Source organism: Loxodonta africana, chromosome 24, assembly GCF_030014295.1.
Source record: "Loxodonta africana isolate mLoxAfr1 chromosome 24, mLoxAfr1.hap2, whole genome shotgun sequence".
Classification (NCBI taxonomy): domain Eukaryota; kingdom Metazoa; phylum Chordata; class Mammalia; order Proboscidea; family Elephantidae; genus Loxodonta; species Loxodonta africana.
The window spans coordinates 22,202,450-22,224,323 of record NC_087365.1 but is presented as its reverse complement, the minus strand read 5'-3'; the positions used below and the strand labels follow the sequence as shown (position 1 = coordinate 22,224,323).

Sequence of the window (21,874 nt, the reverse complement as noted above, 5' to 3'; positions counted from 1 at the left end):
ACATTAGCAGCCTACTGCAAACTGTTTGCGTCAGCCAGAGCATGGGATAAACAGGGAGAGTGTAATACCCTGAAGTGATGAAAGTTAAAGTGTCATGATGTCTGCAACCTACTTTCAAATTGGCTCAGCAAAAAGAAAAAAATTAAAAATAAATAATACAAATATATACACACATATACATACATTAGACAGGCCCAGAAATGCTAAAATGTAGCCTGTTAACTCAAGGTGATTCGTTCACAGGTAAATCAATATTCTAGTCTTTCAACTTTTCTGTATGCTTGAAAAATTTCAAAATGAAATACTGGAAACAAACTTTGGCATTTGTTGTCCAACATTTACACTACCTGGTTCTTGAATGACGTCTACCTTCCCCACACTGATGTGAAGTATTTCACCATTCTTGGCAAAAGTCTCCCATTCTGAATCGGTCTGCTGGCAAGATGGACACCAAGGGGCATAACTGTAGGAGAAGAATAGCACAACAAGATAAACATATAAAGAACTGTCCACAGAACCAAAATAGAGTATTTACATTTTTAAAAAGTTCTTAAGTATAAAATCAAACTTTTCCAAAGTCATTTGATGCAGAAATACAAAAGTACATTTTCTAAGATTTAATAAAAAAAAAAATACATGACTATAAATTCCCCAGAAAAAACTTTAGCCAAAGTTTGAGATGATTTTTATAAATTATTGTAATGCATAAAATATTGTATTTCAATGTTATTCTTACAATGAAATTTTGAAATTTAAAATTTCAACCCAAATTTTTTCACTTTCCAGACAGCTTTTGATCCTTGAGGGAGAATACTGTTTTAAAAGCCCCACTAAAGGAGGCAAATTTCACAAAGGTGTCTCTCAACTAGCCAAGAGTTTCAGATACATCAGAACTATAGATCTGATGGGCAGAGACCAGACAATCTGTTGCTAGTGGATCCCAAAGAATGTGAGTCAATTTCAAAGACATGTAGCAATTCCAAATCACTCGAAGAAGGAAAGGAGACACTGTAGGCTATATCTCTACCGGACAAGTTTTTAAATAGAAGAGGAGCTAGAAACACCTAGGCCTTTAAGCCAGGAGGCTGTTTTATATACATATATTTTTATTCAGTAAACATTAACTGAGCACCATGCTAGAGTTGAGTCGAACTTGATGGTTCCTCTCCTGTATTATCCAGAGATAAATACAGATGTGCATCAAAACCAAACCCGTTGCTGTAGAGTAGGGTAACTAAAATCATGCTCAGCAAATAGTTAGAGAAGCTGGACTATATGAAGAACGTGGCATCTGGATTGAAGTAAGACTCACTAACAACCTGCGTTATGCAGACGACACAACCTTGCTTGCTGAAAGCGAAGAGGACTTGATGCACTTACTGATGAAGATCAAAGACTACAGTCTTCAGTATGGATTGCATCTCAACATGAGGAAAACAAAAATCCTCACAACTGGACCAATAACCAACATCATGATAAACAGAAAAAAGACTGACTTGTCAAGGATTTCTTTTTATTTGGATCCATAATCAACTCCCATGGAAGCAGCAATCAAGAAATCAAAAGACTATTTCAGAGCACAGAAGAGGACGGAATACTCCCAAACTCATTCCATGAATCCAGCATATTCCTGATACCAAAGCCAGGTAAAGACACCACAAAAAAAGAAAATTAGACACCTATACCCCTCATGAATTTAGATGCAAAAATGCTCAACAAAATTCTAGCCAGTAGAATTCAACAGCATATCAAAAAAAATAATTCACCATGATCAAGTGGGGTTCATACCAGGTACGCAGGGATGGTTCAACATTAGAAAAATAATTAATGTAATCCATCATATAAATAAAACAAAAGGCAAGAATCACATGGTTTTATCAACTGATGCAGAAAAGGCATTTGGCAAAGTTCAACATCCATTCATGATAAAAACTCTCAGCAAAATAGAAGGAAAATTCCTCAACATAATAAAGGGCATTTATACAAAGCCAATAGCCAACATCACCCTAAATGGAGAGAGCCTGAAAAGCATTGCCCTTGAGAGCGGGAACCAGACAAGGATGGTGTTTATCACCACTCTTACTTAACATTGTGCTGGAGATCCTAGCCAGAGCAATTAGGCTAGATAAGGAAATAAAGGGCATCCAGATTGGCAAAGAAAAAGTGAAAGTATCTCTATTTGCAGATGACATGATCTTATACACAGAAAACCCTAAGGAATCCTCAAGAAAACTAATGGAACAGTTCAGCAGAGCATCAGGATACAAGATAAACACACAAAAATCAGTTGGATTCCTCTACACCAACAAAAAGAACATCGAAGAGGAAATCACCAAATCAATACCATTTATAGTAGCCCCCAAGAAGATAAAATACTTAGGAATAAATCTTACTGGAGATGTAAAAGACTTATACAAATAAAAGTAAAAAACACTTCTGAAAGAAACCAAAAGAGACCTACAAAAGTGTGAAAACATACCTTGCTCATGGATAGGAACACTTAACATTATAAAAATATCTATTCTACCAAAAGTCATCTATAGATTTAATGCAATTCCAATCCAGATTCCAACTACATCTTTTAACGAGATGGAGAAACAAATCACCTACTTCATATGGAAGGGAAAGAAGCCGCAGATAAGTAAAGCATTACTGAAAAAGAAGGACAGAGTGGAAGGCCTCACTCTACCTGATTTTAAAACTGATTTTGGAACCTGTTATACTACCACAGTAGTCAAAACAGCCTGGTACTGGTACAACAACAGACACATAGACCAAAGGAACAGAATTGAGCATCCAGACATAAATACAACCACATATGAACAGCTGATATTTGACAAAGGCCCCAAAGCAGTTAAATGGGGAAAAGACTGTCTTTTTAACAAATCGTGCTCGCATAACTGGATATCCATCTGCAAAAAAATGAAGTAAGGCCCATACCTCACACCATGCACAAAAACTAACTAAAAATGGGTCAAAGACCTAAGTATAAAATCTAAAACAATAAAGATCATGGAAGAAAAAATGCGGACAATGTTAGGAGCCCTAATACATGGCATAAACAGTATACAAAACATTACTAAAAATGCAGAAGAAAAACTAGATAACTGAGAGTTCCTAAAAGCCAAACACCTATGCTCATCCAAAGATTTCATCAAAAGAGTAAAAAGACTACCTACAGACTGGGAAAAAGATTTTAGCTACGACATTTCCAATCAGCACCTCACCTCTAAAATCTACATGACACTGCAAAAACTCAACTACAAAAAGACAACCCAATTTAAAAAATGGGCAAAAGATATGAACAGACACCTCACTAAAGAAAGCATTCAGATACCTAACAGATACATGAGGAAATGCTCATGATCATTAGCCATTAGAGAAATGCAAATCAAAACTACAATGCGATTTCATCTCTCTCCAACAAGGCTGGCATTTAATCCAAAAAACACAAAATAATAAATGTTGGAGAGGCTGTGGAGAGACTGGAACACTTATACACTGCTGGTGGGAACGTAAAATGGTACAACTACTTTGGAAATGGATTTGGCACTTCCTTAAAAAGCTAGAAATAGAACTACCATACGATCCAGCAATCCCACTCCTTGGAATATATCCTAGAGAAATAAGAGTCTTTACACGAACAGATGTACGCACACCCATGTTCACTGCAGCACTGTTTACAACAGCAAAAAGATGGAAGCAACCAAGGTCCCCATCAACGGATGAATGGATAAATAAATTATGGTATATTCACACAATGGATAAAGAACAGTGATGAATCCGTGAAATGTTTCATAACATGGAGGAATCTGAAGGCATTATGCTGAGTGAAATTAGTCAGTTGCAAAAGGACAAATATTGTATACTACCACTATTATAAGAACTCCAGAAATAGTTTAAACAGAGAAGAAAACATTCTTTGATGGTTACGATAGGGGGAAGGGAGAGAAGGTGGGAGGGGATATTTACTAATTGGATAGTAGATAAGAACTACTTCAGGTGAAGGGAAAGACAACACACAATACAGGCGAGGTCAGCACAACTGGACTAAACGGAAAGCAAAGGAGTTTCCTGAATAAACTGAGTGCTTTGAAGGCCAGCATAGCAGGGGCGGGGGTTTCGGGACCATGGTTTCAGGGGACATCTAAGTCAATTGGCATAATAAAATCTATCAAGAAAACATTCTACATCCCACTTTGGAGAGTGGCATCTGGGGTCTTAGACACTAGCAAGCAGCCATCTAAGATGTATCAAGTGGTCTCAACCCACCTGGAGCAAAGGAGAATAAAGACCAAAGACACAGGGTAATTATGAGCCCAAGAAACAGAAAGGGCCACATAAACCAGAGACTACATTAGCCTGAGACCGGAAGAACTAGATGGTACCCAGCTACAACAGATGACTGCCCTGACAGGGAACACAACAGAGAACCCTTGAGGGAGCAGCAAAGCAGTGGGAGGCAGACCCCAAATTCTCATAAAAAGACCGCACTTAATGGTCTGACCGAGACTAGAAGGACCCCAGTAGTCCTGGCCCCCAGACCTTCTGTTGGCTCAGGACAGGAACCATTCCCAAAGCCAACTCTTCAGACAGGAATTGGACTGGACAATGGGATGGAGAGGGATGCTGGTGAGGAGTGAGCTTCTTGGGTCAGGCGGACACTTGAGGCTATGTTGGCACGTTCTGTCTGGAGGGGAGATGAGAGGATAGAGGGGGTTAGAAGCTGGAGGAATGGACACAAAAAGAGAGAGTGGAGGGAGGGAGCGGGCTGTCTCATTAGGGGGAGACCAATTGGGAGTATGTAGCAAGGTGTATATAAGTTTTTGTGTGAGAGACTGACTTGGTTTGTAAACTTTCACTTCAAAGCACAATAAAAATTAAAAAAAAAAAATCAAGACACATTGCATTGGGCAAATCTGCTGCAAAGGACCTCTTTAAATTGTTGAAAAGCCAAGGTGTTCCTTTGAGGACTGAGGTGTGCCTGACCCAGGTCACAGTATTTTCAATCTCCTCAGAGGTGTGTGAAAGCTAAACAATGAATAAGGAAAAAAGAAGAACTGATCTCTTTGAATTATGGTGTTGGTGAAGAATACGGCATATACCATGGACTGCCAGAAGAATGAACAAAACTGTCTCGGAAGAAGTACAGCCAGGGTGCTCCTTAAAAGAAAGAATGATGAGACTTTGTCTCATGTACTTTGGACATGTTAGCAGGAGGGACCAGTCCCTGGAGAAAGACATCGTGCTTGGTAGAGGGCTAGCAAAAGAGGCAGTAGGCAAACTTTAAAAAAAAAGAACATTTTATTATCAGATATACTTTAACAGGCAGTTTAGCTTACTGGATAAGAGTTCAGCCAGAGGAATCAGAAAGACCAACCACGTATTACCCATGTAAAGTCACTATGAGTCAGAATCGATCTAATGGCAAGGGGTTTGGTTATTCTTTTTTTCTGAAAAATCTTGGAAAAACTCTTCCATGACCTAATAGTTGAAAACCTTACGCTAAAATCTTTTTCTCTAGAAGAGCATCCTAAGACATGTCATAAAATGTAGAGAAAAATTAGTAGCATTCTGAAAATCAAGACACCTGCTAGAGAGAGTAGAATTCATCAGAATTCTCTCCTTTCACTAGAATGAACGCTTCACAAAGTCAGCAAGTGCTGTAACCTTCGTGTCCAGAAAGGAGCTGGGCAGGTTCTAGGCCATAATATATATATATATTTAATTAATTTTTATTAAGCTTCAAGTGAACATTTACCATTCCAATCATACCATTCCAATCAGTCTGTCACATGTAGGTTTACATACATCATACTCACTTCTCCCACTTGCTCTCCCCCTATTGAGTCAGCCCTTTCAGTCTCTCGTTTCGTGCCAATTTTGCCATCTTCCCTCTCTCTCTATCTTCCCATCCCCCCTCCAGTCAAGAGTTGCCAACACACTCTCCAGTGTCCATCTAATTTAATTGGCTCAATCTTCATCAGCATCTCTCTCCCCCCCGCTGACCAGTCCTTTTCATGCCTGATGATTTGTCTTCGGGGATGGTTCCTGTCCTGTGCCATCAGAAGTTCTGGGGAGCATTGTCTCTGGGATTCCTCTAGTCGCATTCATATCATTAGGTATGGTCTTTTTATGAGAATTTGGGGTCTGTATCCCATTGGCCTCCTGCTCCCTCAGGAGTTGTCTGTTGTGCTCCCTAGCAGGGCAGACATCGATTGCGGCCGGGCACCAACTAGTTCTTCTGGTTTCAGGATAATGTAGGTCTCTGGTTCATGTGGCCCTTTCTGTCTCTTGGGTTCTTAGTTGTCGTGTGGCCTTGGTGTTCTTCCTTTGCATTTGCTCCAGGTGAGTTGAGACCAATTGATGTATCTTAGATGGCCGCTTGTTGGCATTTAGGACCCCAGGCACCACAATTCAAAGTGGGATGCAGAATGTTTTCATAGTAGAATTATTTTGCCCGTTGACTTAGAAGTCTCCTCAAACCATGTTCCCCAGACCCCAGCCCCTGCTCCGCTGACCTTTGAAGCTTTCATTTTATCCCGGAAACCTCTTTGCTTTTAGTCCAGTCCAATTAGGCTGACCTTCCTTGTATTGTGTGTTGTCTTTCCCTTCACCCAAAGCAGTTCTTATCTACTGATTGATCAATAAAAAACCCTTTCCCTCCCTCCCTCCCTCCCCACTTTGTAACCACAAAAGTATGTGTTCTTCTCTGTTTTTTCTATTTCTCAAGATCTTATAATAGTGGTCTTATACAATATTTGTCCTTTTGCCTCTGACTCATTTCGCTCAGCATAATGTCTTCCAGATTCCTCCATGTTATGAAATGTTTCAGAGATTCGTCACTGTTCTTTATCGATGCGTAGTATTCCATTGTGGGAATATACCACAATTTATTTACCCATTCATCCATTGACGGACATCTTGGTTGCTTCCAGCTTTTTGCTATTGTAAACAGAGCTGCAATAAACATGGGTGTGCATATATCTGTTTGTGTGAAGGCTCTTGTATCTCTAGGGTATATTCCGAGGAGTGGGATTTCTGGGTTGTATGGTAGTTCTATTTCTAACTGTTTAAGATAACGCCAGATGGATTTCCAAAGTGGTTGTACCATTTTACAATCCCACCAGCAGTGTATGAGAGTTCCAATCTCTCCGCAGCCTCTCCAACATTTATTATTTTGTGTTTTTTGGATTAAGGCCAGTCTAGTTGGTGTGAGATGGAATTGCATTGTACTTTTAATTTGCATTTCTCTAATGGCTAATGATCGGGAGCATTTTCTCATGTATCTGTTGGCTGCCTGAATATCTTCTTTAGTGAAATGTGTGTTCATATCCTTTGCCCACTTCTTGATTGGGTTGCTTGTCCTTTTGTGGTTGAGTTTTGACAGAATCATGTAGATTTTAGAGATCAGGCACTGGTCTGAGATGTCATAGCTGAATATTCTTTCCCAGTCTGTAGGTAGTCTTTTTACTCTTTTGGTGAAGTCTTTAGATGAGCATAGGTGTTTGATTTTTAGGAGCTCCCAGTTATCTGGTTTCTCTTCATCATTTTTGGTAATGTTTTGTATTCTGTTTATGCCCTGTATTAGGGCTCCTAGGGTTGATCCTATTTTTTCTTCCATGATCTTTATCGTTTTGGTCTTTATGTTTAGGTCTTTGATCCACTTGGAGTTAGTTTTTGTGCATGGTGTGAGGTATGGGTCCTGTTTCATTTTTTTGCAAATGGATATCCAGTTATGCCAGCACCATTTGTTAAAAAGACTATTATTTCCCCAATTGACTGACACTGGTCCTTTGTCAAATATCAGCTGCTCATACATGGATGAATTTATATCTGGGTTCTCAATTCTGTTCCATTGGTCTATGTGCCTGTTGTTGTACCAGTACCAGGCTGTTTTGACTACTGTAGCTGTATAATAGGTTCTGAAATCAGGTAGAGTGAGGCCTCCCACTTTCTTCTTCTTTTTCAGTAATGCTTTGCTTGTCCGGGGGTTCTTTCCCTTCCATATGAAATTAGTGATTTGTTTCTCTATCCCCTTAAAATATGACATTGGTATTTGGATTGGAAGTGCGTTATATGTATAGATGGCTTTTGGTAGAATAGACATTTTTACTATGTTAAGTCTTCCTATCCATGAGCAGGGTATGTTCTTCCACTTAAGTATGTCCTTTTGAATTTCTTGTAGCAGAGTTTTATAGTTTTCTTTTATAGGTCTTTTACATCCTTGGTAAGATTTATTCCTAAGTATTTTATCTTCTTGGGGGCTACTGTGAATGGTATTGATTTGGTTATTTCCTCTTCGGTGTTCTTTTTGTTGATGTAGAGGAATCCAAGTGATTTTTGTATGTTTATTTTATAACCTGAGACTCTTCCAAACTCTTCTATTAGTTTCGGTAGTTTTCTGGAGGATTCCTTAGGGTTTTCCATGTATACGATCATGTCATCTGCAAATAGTGATAGCTTTACTTCCTCCTTGCCAATCTGGATACCCTTTATTTCTTTGTCTAGCCTAATTGCCCTGGCTAGGACTTCAAGTACAATGTTGAATAAGAGTGGTGATAAAGGGCATCCTTGTCTGGTTCCCGTTCTCAGGGGAAATGCTTTCAGGTGCTCTCCATTTAGAGTGATACTGGCTGTTGGCTTTGCCTAGATGCCCTTTATTATGTTAAGGAATTTTCCTTCAATTCCTATTTTGGTAAGAGTTTTTATCATAAATGGGTGTTGAACTTTGTCAAATGCCTTTTCTACATCTATTGATAAGATATGTGGTTTTTATCTTTTGTTTTATTTATGTGATGGATTACATTAATGGTTTTTCTAATATTAAACCAGCCTTGCATACCTGGTATAAATCCCACTTGATCAGGGTGAATTATTTTTTTGATGTGTTGTTGGATTCTATTGGCTAGAATTTTGTTGAGGATTTTTGCATCTATGTTCATGAGGGATATAGGTCTAAAATTTTCTTTTTTTGTAATGTCTTTACCTGGTTTTGGTATCAGGGAGATGGTAGCTTCATAGAATGAGTTGGGTAGTATTCCGTCTTGTTCTATGCTTTGAAATACCTTCAGTAGTAGTGGTGTTAAGTCTTCTCTGAAGGTTTGGTAGAACTCTGCAGCGAAGCCGTCCAGGCCAGGACTTTTTTTTGTTGGAAGTTTTTTGATTACCATTTCAATCTCTTTTTTTGTTATGGGTCTATTTAGTTGTTCTACTTCTGAATGTTTTAGTTTAGGTAGGTAGTATTTTTCTAAGAATTTATCCATTTCTTCTAGGTTTTCAAATTTGTTAGAGTACAATTTTACGTAGTAATCTGAAATGATTCTTTTAATTTCATTTGGTTCTGTTGTGATGTGGTCCTTCTCGTTTCTTATTCAGGTTATTTGTTTCCTTTCCTGTTTTTCTTTAGTCAGTCTAGCCAATGGTTTATCAATTTTGTTAATTTTTTTCAAAGAACCAGCTTTTGGCTTTGTTAATTTTTTCAATTGTTTTTCTGTTCTCTTTTTCATTTAGTTCAGCTCTAATTTTTATTATTTGTTTTCTTCTGGTGCCTGATGGGTTCTTTTGTTACTTTCTATTTGTTCAAGTTGTCGGGACAGTTCTCTGATTTTGGCTCTTTCTTCTTTTTGTATGTGTGCATTTATCGATATAAATTGGCCTCTGAGCATTGCTTTTGCTGTGTCCCAGAGGCTTTGATAGGAAGTATTTTCATTCTCGTTGCTTTCTAAGAATTTCCTTATTCCCTTCTTGATGTCTTGTATAACCCAGTCTTTTTTCAGTAGGGTATTGTTCATTTTCCAAGTATTTGATTTCTTTTCCCTAGTTTTTCTGTTACTGATTTCTAGCTTCATTGCCTTGCGGTCTGAGAAGATGCTTTGTAATATTTCGATGTTTTGGATTCTGGAAAGATTTGTTTTATGACCTAATATGTGGTCTATTCTAGAGCATGTTCCATGTGCACTAGAAAAAAAAGTATATTTTGCAGCAGTTGGGTGGAGAGTTCTGTATAAGTCTATGAGGTCAAGTTGGTTGATTGTTGTAAGTAGGTCTTCCGTGTCTCTATTGAGCTTCTTACTGGACGTCCTGTCCTTTTCCGAAAGTGGTGTGTCAAAGTCCCCTACTATAAATGTGGAGGTGTCTATCTCACTTTTCAATTCTGTTAAAATTTGATTTATGTATCTTGCAGCCCTGTCATTGGGTGCGTAAATATTTAATATGGTTATATCTTCCTGATCAATTGTCCCTTTTATCATTATATAGTGTCCTTCTTTATCCTTTGTGGCGGATTTAAGTCTAAAGTCTATTTTGTCAGAAATTAATACTGCTACTCCTCTTCTTTTTTGCTTATTGTTTGCTTGATATATTTTTTTCCATCCTTTGACTTTTAGTTTGTTTGTGTCTCTAAGTCTAAGGTGTGTCTCTTGTAGGCAGCATATAGATGGATCGTGTTTCTTTATCCAGTCTGTGACTCTCTGTCTCTTTATTGGTGCATTTAGTCCATTTACATTCAGCGTAATTATAGATAAATAAGTTTTTAGAGCTGTCATTTTGATGCCTTTTCATGTGTGTTGTTGGCCTTTTCATTTTTCCACATACTTTTTTGTGCTGAGACTTTTTTCTTAGTAGATTGTGAGATCCCCATTTTCATAATGTTTAACTTTATGTTTGTTGAGTCGTTACGTTTTTCTTGAGTTATGGAATTGATATTCCTTTTTGTGGTTACCTTATTATTTACCCCCATTTTTCTAAGTAAAAACCTAACTTGTATCGTTCTATATCGCCTTGTATCACTCTCCATCTGGCAGTTCAATGTCTCCTATATTTAGTCCTTCTTTTTGATTATTGTGATCGTTTATCTATTGATTTCCATGACTTCCTGTTATGTGTATTATTTTGTTTATTTATTTATTTTTTAGAATTAATCTTACTTTGTTTGTTTTTGTGCTTTCCCTATTTGAGTTGCGTTGATATCAGGACGTTCTGTTTTGTGACCTTGTATTGTGCTGGTACCTGATATTATTGGTCATCAGGCCAAACAATCTACTTAAGCATTTCTTGCAGTCTTGGTTTAGTTTTTGCAAATTCTCTAAACTTGTGTTTATCTGTAAATATCTTAATTTCTCCTTCATATTTCAGAGAGAGTTTTGCTGGATATATGATCCTTGGTTGGCAGTTTTTCTCCTTCAGTGCTCTGTATATGTTGTCCCATTCCCTTCTTGCCTGCATGGTTTCTGCTGAGTAGTCTGAACTTATTCTTATTGATTCTCCCTTGAAGGAAACCTTTCTTTTCTCCCTGGCTGCTTTTAAAATTTTCTGTTTGTCTTTGGTTTTGGCAAGTTTGATGATAATATGTCTTGGTGTTTTTCTTTTTGGATCAATCTTAAATGGGGTTCGATGAGCATCTTGGATAGATATCCTTTCGTCTTTCATGATGTCAGGGAAGTTTTGTGTCAGGAGTTCTTCAACTATTTTCTCTGTGTTTTCTGTCCCCCTCCCTGTTCTGGGACTCCAATCACTCGCAAGTTATCCTTCTTGATAGAGTCCCACATGATTCTTAGGGTTTCTTCATTTTTTTTAATTCTTTTATCTGATTTTTTTTCAGCTATGTTGGAGTTGATTCCCTGGTCCTCCAGAAGTCCCAGTCTACATTCTAATTGCTCGACTCTGCTCCTCTGACTTTCTATTGCGTTGTCTAATTCTGTAATTTTATTATTAATGTTTTGGATTTCTACATGCTGTCTCTCTATGGATTCTTGAAACTTATTAATTTTTCCACTATGTTTTTGAATAACGTTTTTGAGTTCTTCAACAGTTTTATCAGTGTGTTCCTTGGCTTTTTCTGCAGTTAGCCTAATTTCATTTGTGATATCTTTAAGTATTCTGTGAATTAGTTTTTTATATTCTGTATCTGATAATTCCAGGATTGTATCTTCATTTGGGAAAGATTTTGATTCTTTTGTTTGGGGGGTTGGAGAAGCTGTCATGGTCTGTTTCTTTATGTGGTTTGATATGGACTGCTGTCTCCGAGCCATCACTGGGAAACTAGATTTTCCTGGTAATCAGCTAAAAAAAAATGCAGTCAGATCCCTATCTGAAATCTCCTTCTGGCTCAGGGTATTCGGATATTAATGGAGCCGCCTGGGGAGGGTGGGGGAGGGATCAGAGAGCTAGGCGTGTAGCACCACAGAATATAGAGCTGATCCCCGCGTTCACACTCCGCCCCCGTCCGCCAGAATCCCGGCAGGACAGCTCCCCGGCTGGGACGCTGCTCTCCCCACTCCAAGACCAGTCACTTCCTCCCGGGGATTTCTCCCTCCAGTGCGCCACACCGCTTGCGCGAACTGGGTGGGCGTGGCCCTCAGGAACAGCTGGGCTCGCCCCCGGGGTCTATTCAGGGGAATGCGCTCACACCCCGCCCACTCTCGCCAAGATCCCAGCGGGACGGCTCCCCGGCTGGGACGCTGCTCTCCCCACTCCAAGACCAGTCACTTCCTCCCAGGGATTTCTCCCTCCGGTGCGCCACACCGCTCGTGCAAACTGGGTGGACGTGGCCCTCACGAACGTCTGGGTGCCCCCCCCGGGGTCGCTTTAGGGAAATATAGGTGATCCCCACGCTCGCGCCTCGCCCGCCTCCCGCCAAACTCCCGGCGGGACGGCTCCCCGGCTGGGACGCTGCTCTCCCCGCTCCAAGATCAGTCACTGCCTCCCGGGTGTTTCTCCCACTGGCTGCGCCGCTACGCTGCCCACGCCAACCAGCTAGACTCCCTCCCGGGATGGGTTCGGAGGGGGTAGGGCTGGGCCCCTTGTCTGTGCCGTCTGCCCCCCTGGGCTCTGCCCCAGCCTGGGCTCTGAAGGTCACCTGCCTGGTACGCTGGCTCTTAGTTCTGAAAACGATCGCTGTCTGCCCGTATTTGTTCGTTCTCCGTCTCTAAGTCTGTGTTTGTTGTTCAGAGTTCGTAGATTGTTATATATGTGATCGATTCACTTGTTTTTTCGAGTCTTTGTTGCAAGACGGATCCGCGGTAGCGTCCCCCTAGTCCGCCATCTTGGCCCCGCCTCACTAGGCCATAATATTTATTGCACCAATGAACTAACGGGAGATGCCAGTGGTTACCCTAAGTATCTAAGAAAATATTTACAGATGTTTCCTTCAGTGTTATATTTGAAGAAGCTCTTGATTAAAGAACCAAATAAATCCTATTATTCATTTATTCAAAAAGTATTTATTGAACACCTACTACTTAACAGTTACTGAGGCTCTGGAGATAAACAGGAAGAAGAAAAATCTTGTTTCTCTACTTAAAAGCTTATAGGCTAGTGGAGAAACCAGACAAAAACCTAGTACCCAAAAAAGAAATAAATTTATAATTACAAGTTGTGATAACGGTCATGCTAGATACAAACGGTATGTTCCACAACTGATCATGGAGATGGGGCAGAACTAGCCAGGCCATTTTGTTTTGTTGTGCTTGAGTCTGGGTCCAACTCGACAACAGCTAAGGACAACAATGGATACAACCAAGGCACAGTGAAGAAGAATTTTCCTGGAGATGTGGGATGCAGGGGTGTAGTGGAGGCAGGGTACCTATTTGGGTGGTGAGGAGTATCGGGAATGAGTATGTACAAATAGTGTACTTCATTAATTAGCAGAAACTACTGCAGTGGTGGACAGGCAGAGTCCATTCCTTCAATGCTTAATACCTCCATCCTTTGCCTCTTACGATGAGTGGAAAAACATAGCTTCCAACCCCTCAGTCCTACGGGCAAGGGGAGCATTTCCCCTTCCCACCTGATCTTCAGGAACAAGACCTCTCTTCAGATGAGTCATGCTGCTGATCAGCTATGAGCTTAAGCAGGAAGAAGCCAGGCTCTGTGTCCTTCCCCCAGTCTCCACCACTACCAAGCTACCCTCCCAAGGCTGCATCCCACACTGCAAGCTCAGGCCTGTGTTCTAGTTCTGGACTTGCCCACCACTTACTAAGGGCTTGGCCTTGGCCAAAACCTTAACTCTTTCAAACTTTCATCTCTAGTTAGACATCAGGTGATGGCAGAAAGCCTCATGAATTTCTCTAGGCCATCTAGGTTTTAGTAATATCTTTGCAGTACTCTTCTTATACCTGGCAACCATTATCTTAACTTGCCAATGTCTGGTAGTTACAATATCTTGCAGTTTAATAGACTGCAGGGATTGTCTCTTACACATAAATTAATCCTTCTTTGATTTAAGAGCCTTTAAGAGGAATTAGCACCTTTACAGTCATGTAAATTATGTTAATAAAAATAATGATAATACTGTACCGACTGCTGGGCTGATCAAGTCAGACAGCATCTGGAACAAGCATGACAGCAATTTAAGTCCCTACTGCGGTTGTACTAATGATGATGATGGTGATGATGATGCAGGTGGGGTGAATGCCAAGGTTTCCTCAGGCTTTATACACTTTGAGGAAACATTCTAAAAGCAAATTCTTCTGTGTTGGTTTATAAGCTCCTCTTTTGCAAGTTTTAAATAAGGAGACCTGGTGGCATAGTAGTTAAGTGCTGAGCTGCTAACTGAAAGGTTGGTGTTTCGAATTCACTAGTCACTTCACTGGAGAAAGATGTAGTAATCTGCTTCCTTAAAAGATTTCAGCCTTGAAAATCATAAGGGGCAGTTCTATTCTGTCGTATAGGGTTGCTAGGAGTCAGAATTAACTCCAAGATACCCAAAAACCCAAGACAATGGGTCGGTTTCTGGACAATACCCAGGGCAGAGGTTCTCAATCAGAGGCATCCGGGAATGTGCATGGCATGGGGGTGTAGGGAGGCAGGGAAGGGGACCTTTTTTTTTTTTTAATGTCACATAACTGAGAATACTAGTAGAACTTAAGGGCAGAGGCCAAGGATGCTAAATATTCTGCAATATGTGGGCCATCTCCACACACCAAGGAACCATCCAGCCCTACAGCACCCAGTTGTGAACCATTGATGAATGTCTGAAAAAGAGGAAGAATTCAGCAAGCATTTGCTAAATAAATGACTGTTACTTATACTATTCATTTCCTTCAGAAAACAGCAGACTACCAGTCCCTGGAGGTGAAGGGTTGTGGCTTGTTTATTGTCTCCCAGGCCCCTGACATTGAACCTGACACATAAAAAATATTTAATTACTATTCTTTTTTTTTTAACATTCAATCAAGACAATCCATTAAACAGCAAGACAGTATAACTACCTGGCATGGGCAAATTAAGGCAATGCTGTTCAACATGTTCTTTCCAGGTATAAGAAGAATACTAGGAAGACATTATTAGAACCTAAATGCCCTAGGGAAATTCTCGGGGTTTTCTTCCATTACCAAACACCTAATGTCAATTTAGAAATGTGATCATCACAAGAACAAAGTCTGAAAAAAGTGGTGCTTTATAAAGATTTATATGCTTTACAGAAACCAAAAAAACCCATTACCGTCAAGTAGATTCCAACCCATAACAACCCTATCTATATGCTTTACAGAAGGCAACTTATTTTAACCCAACAGACATGTTTTTCCTTTGGATATCAGTTTAAAAGTAGGCAGTCCAAAAGTAAGCTACTTGTAGATCTACTTAGTCTTTTGGGAAAGAAAGTCAATGGAACAGTTCATAAACTGTATCATATTGCATGCTTTTGTGTTCCAAAAGAACAAAAGCAGTATTCTCAAGGATTGATATAATGCAAGCAAAACAAGTTTTTAAACTAGAAAAAGGTTGCAAAGCAACTGAATGAAGGGCAGAGTGAAACATCAGAAAGTGAGAAAGCATCAGAAGGCATTTTAAAAATTAGATTATTTTCCCTAACTCAGACAAAGGTCAAAGTCTGCATCAGAGGTCAAGGGAAAATAACACAGCAAGTCAACTATAGTGACTTGGCAGAATTAGAGGTAAAAATTATAAAACAATATGTGAAAGCAGACAAAAAGAGAAAAACTGAGTATACAATAAGCCCAAAGCATTAAAGAAAATGTAAGCCGGTAACGGATATTTTTCAGATTTTATAAAAGGTATAGGAATGGTGCATTACCACAAATATATTTTAACTGATACTCCTTCATAACAGAGAAGAACTTTTTTTAAAACTGAAAATTCAATTGCATGGATCCAAAAAAACTGACTGTTTGACAGACAAAGAATATAAAACAAATGAAATTTTGTAACAGGAGCTTTTTATGTCTCAGAGCCACCAAACGTTGCTAGGTTCTTAAAAACGAATTGAAGTATCAATGCCAATATAACCAGGAATTGCATTATAGAAGCTTTGTATGAAGTGGAATATGAAAGAAAAATTCTCAGAAGAAAGGTACCATATAATCAAATGAACAAATAATGAACTTGCATCTGAAAACCCATCGTTCAAAGCAGCATCAAATGTATAATACAGCTCAAGACGACTGGAACAGAAGAGAGACTCTTCAATATGATTCACAGTGTATATGAAAAGCCAACAGCCAACATTATATTTAATGAAGAAAGATTGAGAGCTTTCCGCTAGAAACTAGGAATAAGACAAGGGTACCTGCTCTTGCTACTTCTATTAAATATGTTTTATAAGTCCTAGCCAGAGCAATAAGACAAGAAACAAAAGGTATCCAGATATAAAAAGATGCAATGCATAGATTCAATGCAATCCCAATCAAAATTTCAACCGCCTTCTTTACAGAAATGGAAAAACCAATCCCCCACTTTCTACGGAATGACAAGAGTCTCCAAATAGCGAAAGAAATGTTGAAAGAGAAGAGCAAAGAGGAGGACTCCCATTTCCTGATTTTCAAGCATATTATACAGCTATAGTAATCAAAACAGTCTGGTACTGGTATAGTAACAGACACACAGACCAGTGTAATCGAAACAATAATCCAGAAATAAACCCACACATTTATGGTCAACTGATTTTTGACAAGGGTGCTAAGTCCATTTGATGGGGAAAAAAAAGTCTCTTCAATAAATGGTGTTGGGAAAATTAGATCTCCACATTCAGAAAAATAAAACAGGATCCATGCCTCACACCGTATACAAAAACAAATTCAAAATGGATTAAAGACCTAAACGTGAAAACTAAAAACAAAATTCTAAGAAGCAAATGCAAGGACAAGGCTCTGGGGCCTAGCTTTTAGCAATGGATTATCTAATATACTAACAAAAGCACAAATAGCAAAAGACAAAATAAATAAATGGGACCTCATAAAAATTAAAAACTTTCGTTCATCAAAAGACTTCACCAAAATAGTTAAAAGAAGAGCTACTCTCTGGAAGAGTATCTTTGAAACCATATATCCAATAAGAATCTAATAACCAAAATATATATAAACCTTCAACAACTTAACAACAAAAAGACAATCCAATCATAAAATGGGCAACGGACTTGAATAGACATCTCACCAAAGAAGACATTCAAATGGCCACCAAACACATGAAACTATGCTCGGTGTCATTAGCCATCATAGAGATGCAAATCAAAACCACAATGAGATGCCATTTCATTCCTACTAGGCTAGCTAAGATCAAAAAAAAAGAAAAAAAAAAAAAAAGTTGGTCAGAATGTGGGGAAACTGCAACTCTTATCCATTGCTGGTGGGAATGCAAAAGGGTACAGCCATTGAGGAAAACTCAGGAGGCAGTCAGTTCATCTTAATGGGGAGGAACAACTTGAAAAAGGAGGGTGAGAATGGTGCACACCTTAAAGAATGTAATCAGCGTTACTGAACTGTACAAGAAGAAATTGTCAAATTGGTGTATGTTCTGCTGTGTATATTCATTCTCAACAACAATAAAATAAATTACTAAAAAAAAAAGTAACGACCATTTTTAGCTCACAGGCCATACAGAAACGGGTAGGGGGTCAGGCTGGGCCACCTGTGAGCTATAATTTTCCAACCCTAGCCCTAAATATATATTCCTTTTGACACCTATTGTTGGCAATTAGGTAACTTGTACTTCATTATTAAGTAAGGAAAATAATACAGAATTTGCGTAAGGCCTTGTCTAAACTGCTGGTGTACAAATTTCCAGACAAAATTTTAAGAATTACTCATGTCAAAATTAACTATACTGCTAGAGAAAAAAAAATTAACACAGCTATCAGAAAGCCTCCTAATTTAGTACTTCTTTCCAGTTGCTGACAAGTTGATTCCAACTCACGGTGACTCCCTGTGTGTCAGAATAGAACTGCACTCCACAGGGTTCTCCATGGCTGATTTTTCAGAAGCAGATTACCAGGCCTTTCTTCTGAGATGCTGCTGGGTAGACTGGAACCTCCAATCTTTACGTCAGCAGCCAAGTGCATTAATTGTCTGGACCACCCAGGGACTCCAACTTGCTTCTTTAGAGAAATACGCCGAGTGGATCCCTAATAGACTCCACTGATTATGACCATCTCACCTGAACAAAGTATTAGCATGGATGTTAGTATTAATACATTTCTTTTTCTATTACATGCATCAGAAAACAAACAAACTGATGGCCTATTGGCTGCCTGGATGAATTCCTAGAAAGGTACAGCAGGCATATAGTGGCACTAAGGATATAACGAGTTTATATTTTTTACAGTGTTAGATTTTTCCGAGGAAGGAGAAGACATTAGCATCAAATAATACAGAAAACTAAACCACAAGTAGACAGGAGCCACAGTAATCCCTCAGAACGAATACTTAAACTCTGGTATACAAAAGGAAGTTATATTCACTGGCTTCAATCCTATTTCCTTTCCAGGATCACTTCATATTGACCTATTCTGAAATGTACTCCATGAAAACAGAACTTCCACTAAAACGATCTCAAATGTCTACACAACTTACTTTTGGGTCACAAGACTCATCATGCTTCCCAGCCCAAGTATATTGCATACAACTGGACACATGGCAAGCTTAGAACCATTGGTTAGTACATCAAGGCTTGTATGAGGAAGTAAAATTTGAAGGGTTAATATGGCCAAACACAGGAATTGATGGCTGTGCCTCGCTTATATTCATCTGGATTTTAGCAATTTTAGTTCTTCTACTTAAAAAAAAAAAAAGCTATTCCAAAAGGAACCATGAAGGAAGTGACACCATTAGGCATGAGGAGTCCATTCTGGCTTTGATCTTCATCATGTATGTACACAAACTCAGCTTTTACCAGAAAAACTGACAACATCTAAAAAAGTCCATTGTGTAAGCATGTACTGAAAAACAGTTTCTATACTATTAGCTGAAAGAACACGTAACTTCTCTAAAGCTCTTACATTATAAACAGTCCTAACATAGGAGTCCTAACATAGAGCTCCATTGACTTTAAAGCTATTTCTCTCTTAAATGAAAAATGGCCTCCTCATCTCCCCCACAGTATAACTGTTTAATAAGTGTTTCCTGATCTCAATAATTTATAATGCTCCCAGGGGTATTCTCCTTTGAGGTCTAAACATCCCCTTCTTTGTAACCAAAATGGTCAATGCATATTTGAGGGGGTGACTGCACTATCTTCTCTGAACAATGTCATCTGCTGGGTGACTTATAACCTCTGGCCCTGATCTCACACTGAGAATTTCACTCCATAAGCCTCTGCTTGCAACCTATTTCCAGGCCATGTTCTTCACCACCTAAACTGAAAGAGTCAAAGTTTGGTTTTGAACAAATAAAGGACATATACAAGTCTGTGTCTATGTTCTCAACATACAATTAACTACCAAATATTAATGATCAACCATGTATACTGCCTGAAACCTCAGGCTAAAGAAATATGGTCTCTGTTATTATTTTTCAAGGAAAATGAAAAATGTCTGTCAAGCCTACTGAGGAAACATTTTCCCACTGTCAACTTCAAGCCTGCTTTCAAATATCATTTCCTTCCTCGAAGAAGTTAATTTTAAGTTACATTTAACAAATTCCTTGCCTTCTCCTTACTCAAAATTATATTTTCTCACCTCCATCAGGCAAAAATACTATCCACCATTTACCTTCTATTAAAGACGCAATTTATTGATGTTTTTTTATGACACTGCCACAACTAAGCTATGATAATAAAAAAAAAGGCATTGCTGTTGAGTCGATTCTGATTCATAGCGACCCTACCCAGAAAGTCCTACCTCTAGAAAATATCAACATTTGTATAAAAATCTTGCTTAAAACTTAAGACGCACCCAGCTTTCTGATTCATTCTTACAATGGTTTCTCAGGGTCTTCAAAATGAAGAAGACCATGGCCCTTTGTACAAACTGGCCTGCCCTTCATCGTGCAGCTGTCCATTATTCGTTGTACAAATACCCTGCCTGGTCCACGCTAGGTATTTACAATCTACATACACGTCACTGAGTAACTGCCCCTTCTCCCCTGCATACACACGTGTATCAAAAGCACACGATTTTTCTTGCAGATTTTCTACCTCCTCGCTCTTGGGAAGGTGCTCACTGCACCCCTGAAACACTCCCACAAAGCTGGGGGAAGGCGGATGTTGCTCTTAACCCCCAGCTGTCAACGCAGAGGGCCGCGCGCATGCGCAGCGCGAGCGGCCCGGCGCCGACGCCACAGGTTGTTTGCGCCGCGGGTTCGAGGACCGAGGTCGATCTTGCAGGCAGTCGCGTATGAGGAGCGGCCCGCGCGCGTTTGGGAGGGTGGCGCCCGGGAGAATGGCGGGGCGTGTGGGCACACTCACAATTTCAGCATCCACTCCCCCTCCATCACCAGCGTCCAGTTGGAGGCGGTCATGGGCTGCACCAGGCTGCGCTCGGCCGGCAGCGCGGCCTGTTCGGGTTCGGCCGCCGCCGCCACCACCGCTGCGGACAGGACGGCCAGGAGCACCGTCGGCAGCGGGCCGCAACGCCCGCCCGCCATGTTGGCTCCTCGACAGGGGGTGTGGGGGAAAGAAAGCAGCGGGGCCGGCAGCTTCGTCCGCCTGCCAGTGCCCAGGCCCTCCCGACCGGGCCTTCCGAGGAGGTCACAGGAGAAGCTAGGCCGCTGCGCCCCGCCTCCGCCCGCTCGCGCTCACAGGACCGGCTCCAGACGCCGGCGCCGACACCGCCTCTTATCGGCCCGGGCCCTCCGAGGCCACGCCCCTTCGCGCCTTGCCCTGCCGTTGCCCCGGGTGTCGGTTGCCTGGCAACGGCCGCCCTTCCACCCGCCCCCCCGCCGCCACGCTGAAAATAAACAGGTGACCCAATGGCATTAGGTTAGAACGTGCGCCACTGCTGCCCAGGCTCCCGTAGAGGGGTTGGCGCATGTCGGTTTTCCTGAAGAGAAACATGGCCGGTAACTAAAAAATTCATGCCCACTTCGGTGGCAGCAAACGTAAGAGCAATGGACAGCAAAGTAGACTATTGAAGAATGGAATGATATGGTGGCATCTCTTGCTGACAGGGAGAGGAAAATTTAAGTGTCCTTTGCATATGTATATTGAAGCATTCCTGCCTAATTTGAGGTAATGGTGAAATTAGACTATGCAATTCTATTTTTTACCAAAAAAAATGAATTTTAATTTCATAAAAACTCTTAAAACTTAGGTACTAACAGGTAAAATTAGTCTAAGAAGAATACAGTCAGTTTCAATAAATTAATCTCAGACTTCTATGGGTATAGTTTGTCAGCTCTAAAATAAGAGTTGCCTTAAATGATTTGCAAATCTTTCCAGAAACACATTTGATAATCTGTGCCTTGGGACTGCTGCACCCTTAGTATGCAAGACTGAATTACAACTAGCGGGTGGGTGAGCTGTTTGAAAGTGTGCGTCACAAGCATTTACTAGGTGTTTAAAGCGTAAAACTAGATAATGTGGTCAATATCTCATGAAAAAAAAACGTGATTTCTGACCTGGCCTTAAAACTAAGAGAGCTATACTATTAAAGGCACTGCAGGGCACATGAAATCAATCTCCAGTCAATATTTATAAGCAA

The 21,874-nt window shown here is 40.1% G+C and overlaps 1 protein-coding gene across 1 annotated transcript in view; it reads right to left on the bottom strand.

The window, feature by feature from the left end:
• Positions 1 to 20,986, bottom strand: part of TMX4 (thioredoxin related transmembrane protein 4) — a 55,538-nt gene extending 34,552 nt beyond the window's left edge. Inside the window, exons 1-2 of the mRNA XM_003411537.4 lie at positions 20,641 to 20,986; positions 348 to 463 (exon numbers count right to left, since the gene is read on the bottom strand). Of these exons, the coding sequence (XP_003411585.1) occupies positions 348 to 463; positions 20,641 to 20,819 (295 nt within the window). The 5' untranslated portion in view covers positions 20,820 to 20,986. The remainder of the gene's footprint in view (positions 1 to 347; positions 464 to 20,640) is intronic.
• Positions 20,987 to 21,874: the final 888 nt, after the last annotated feature.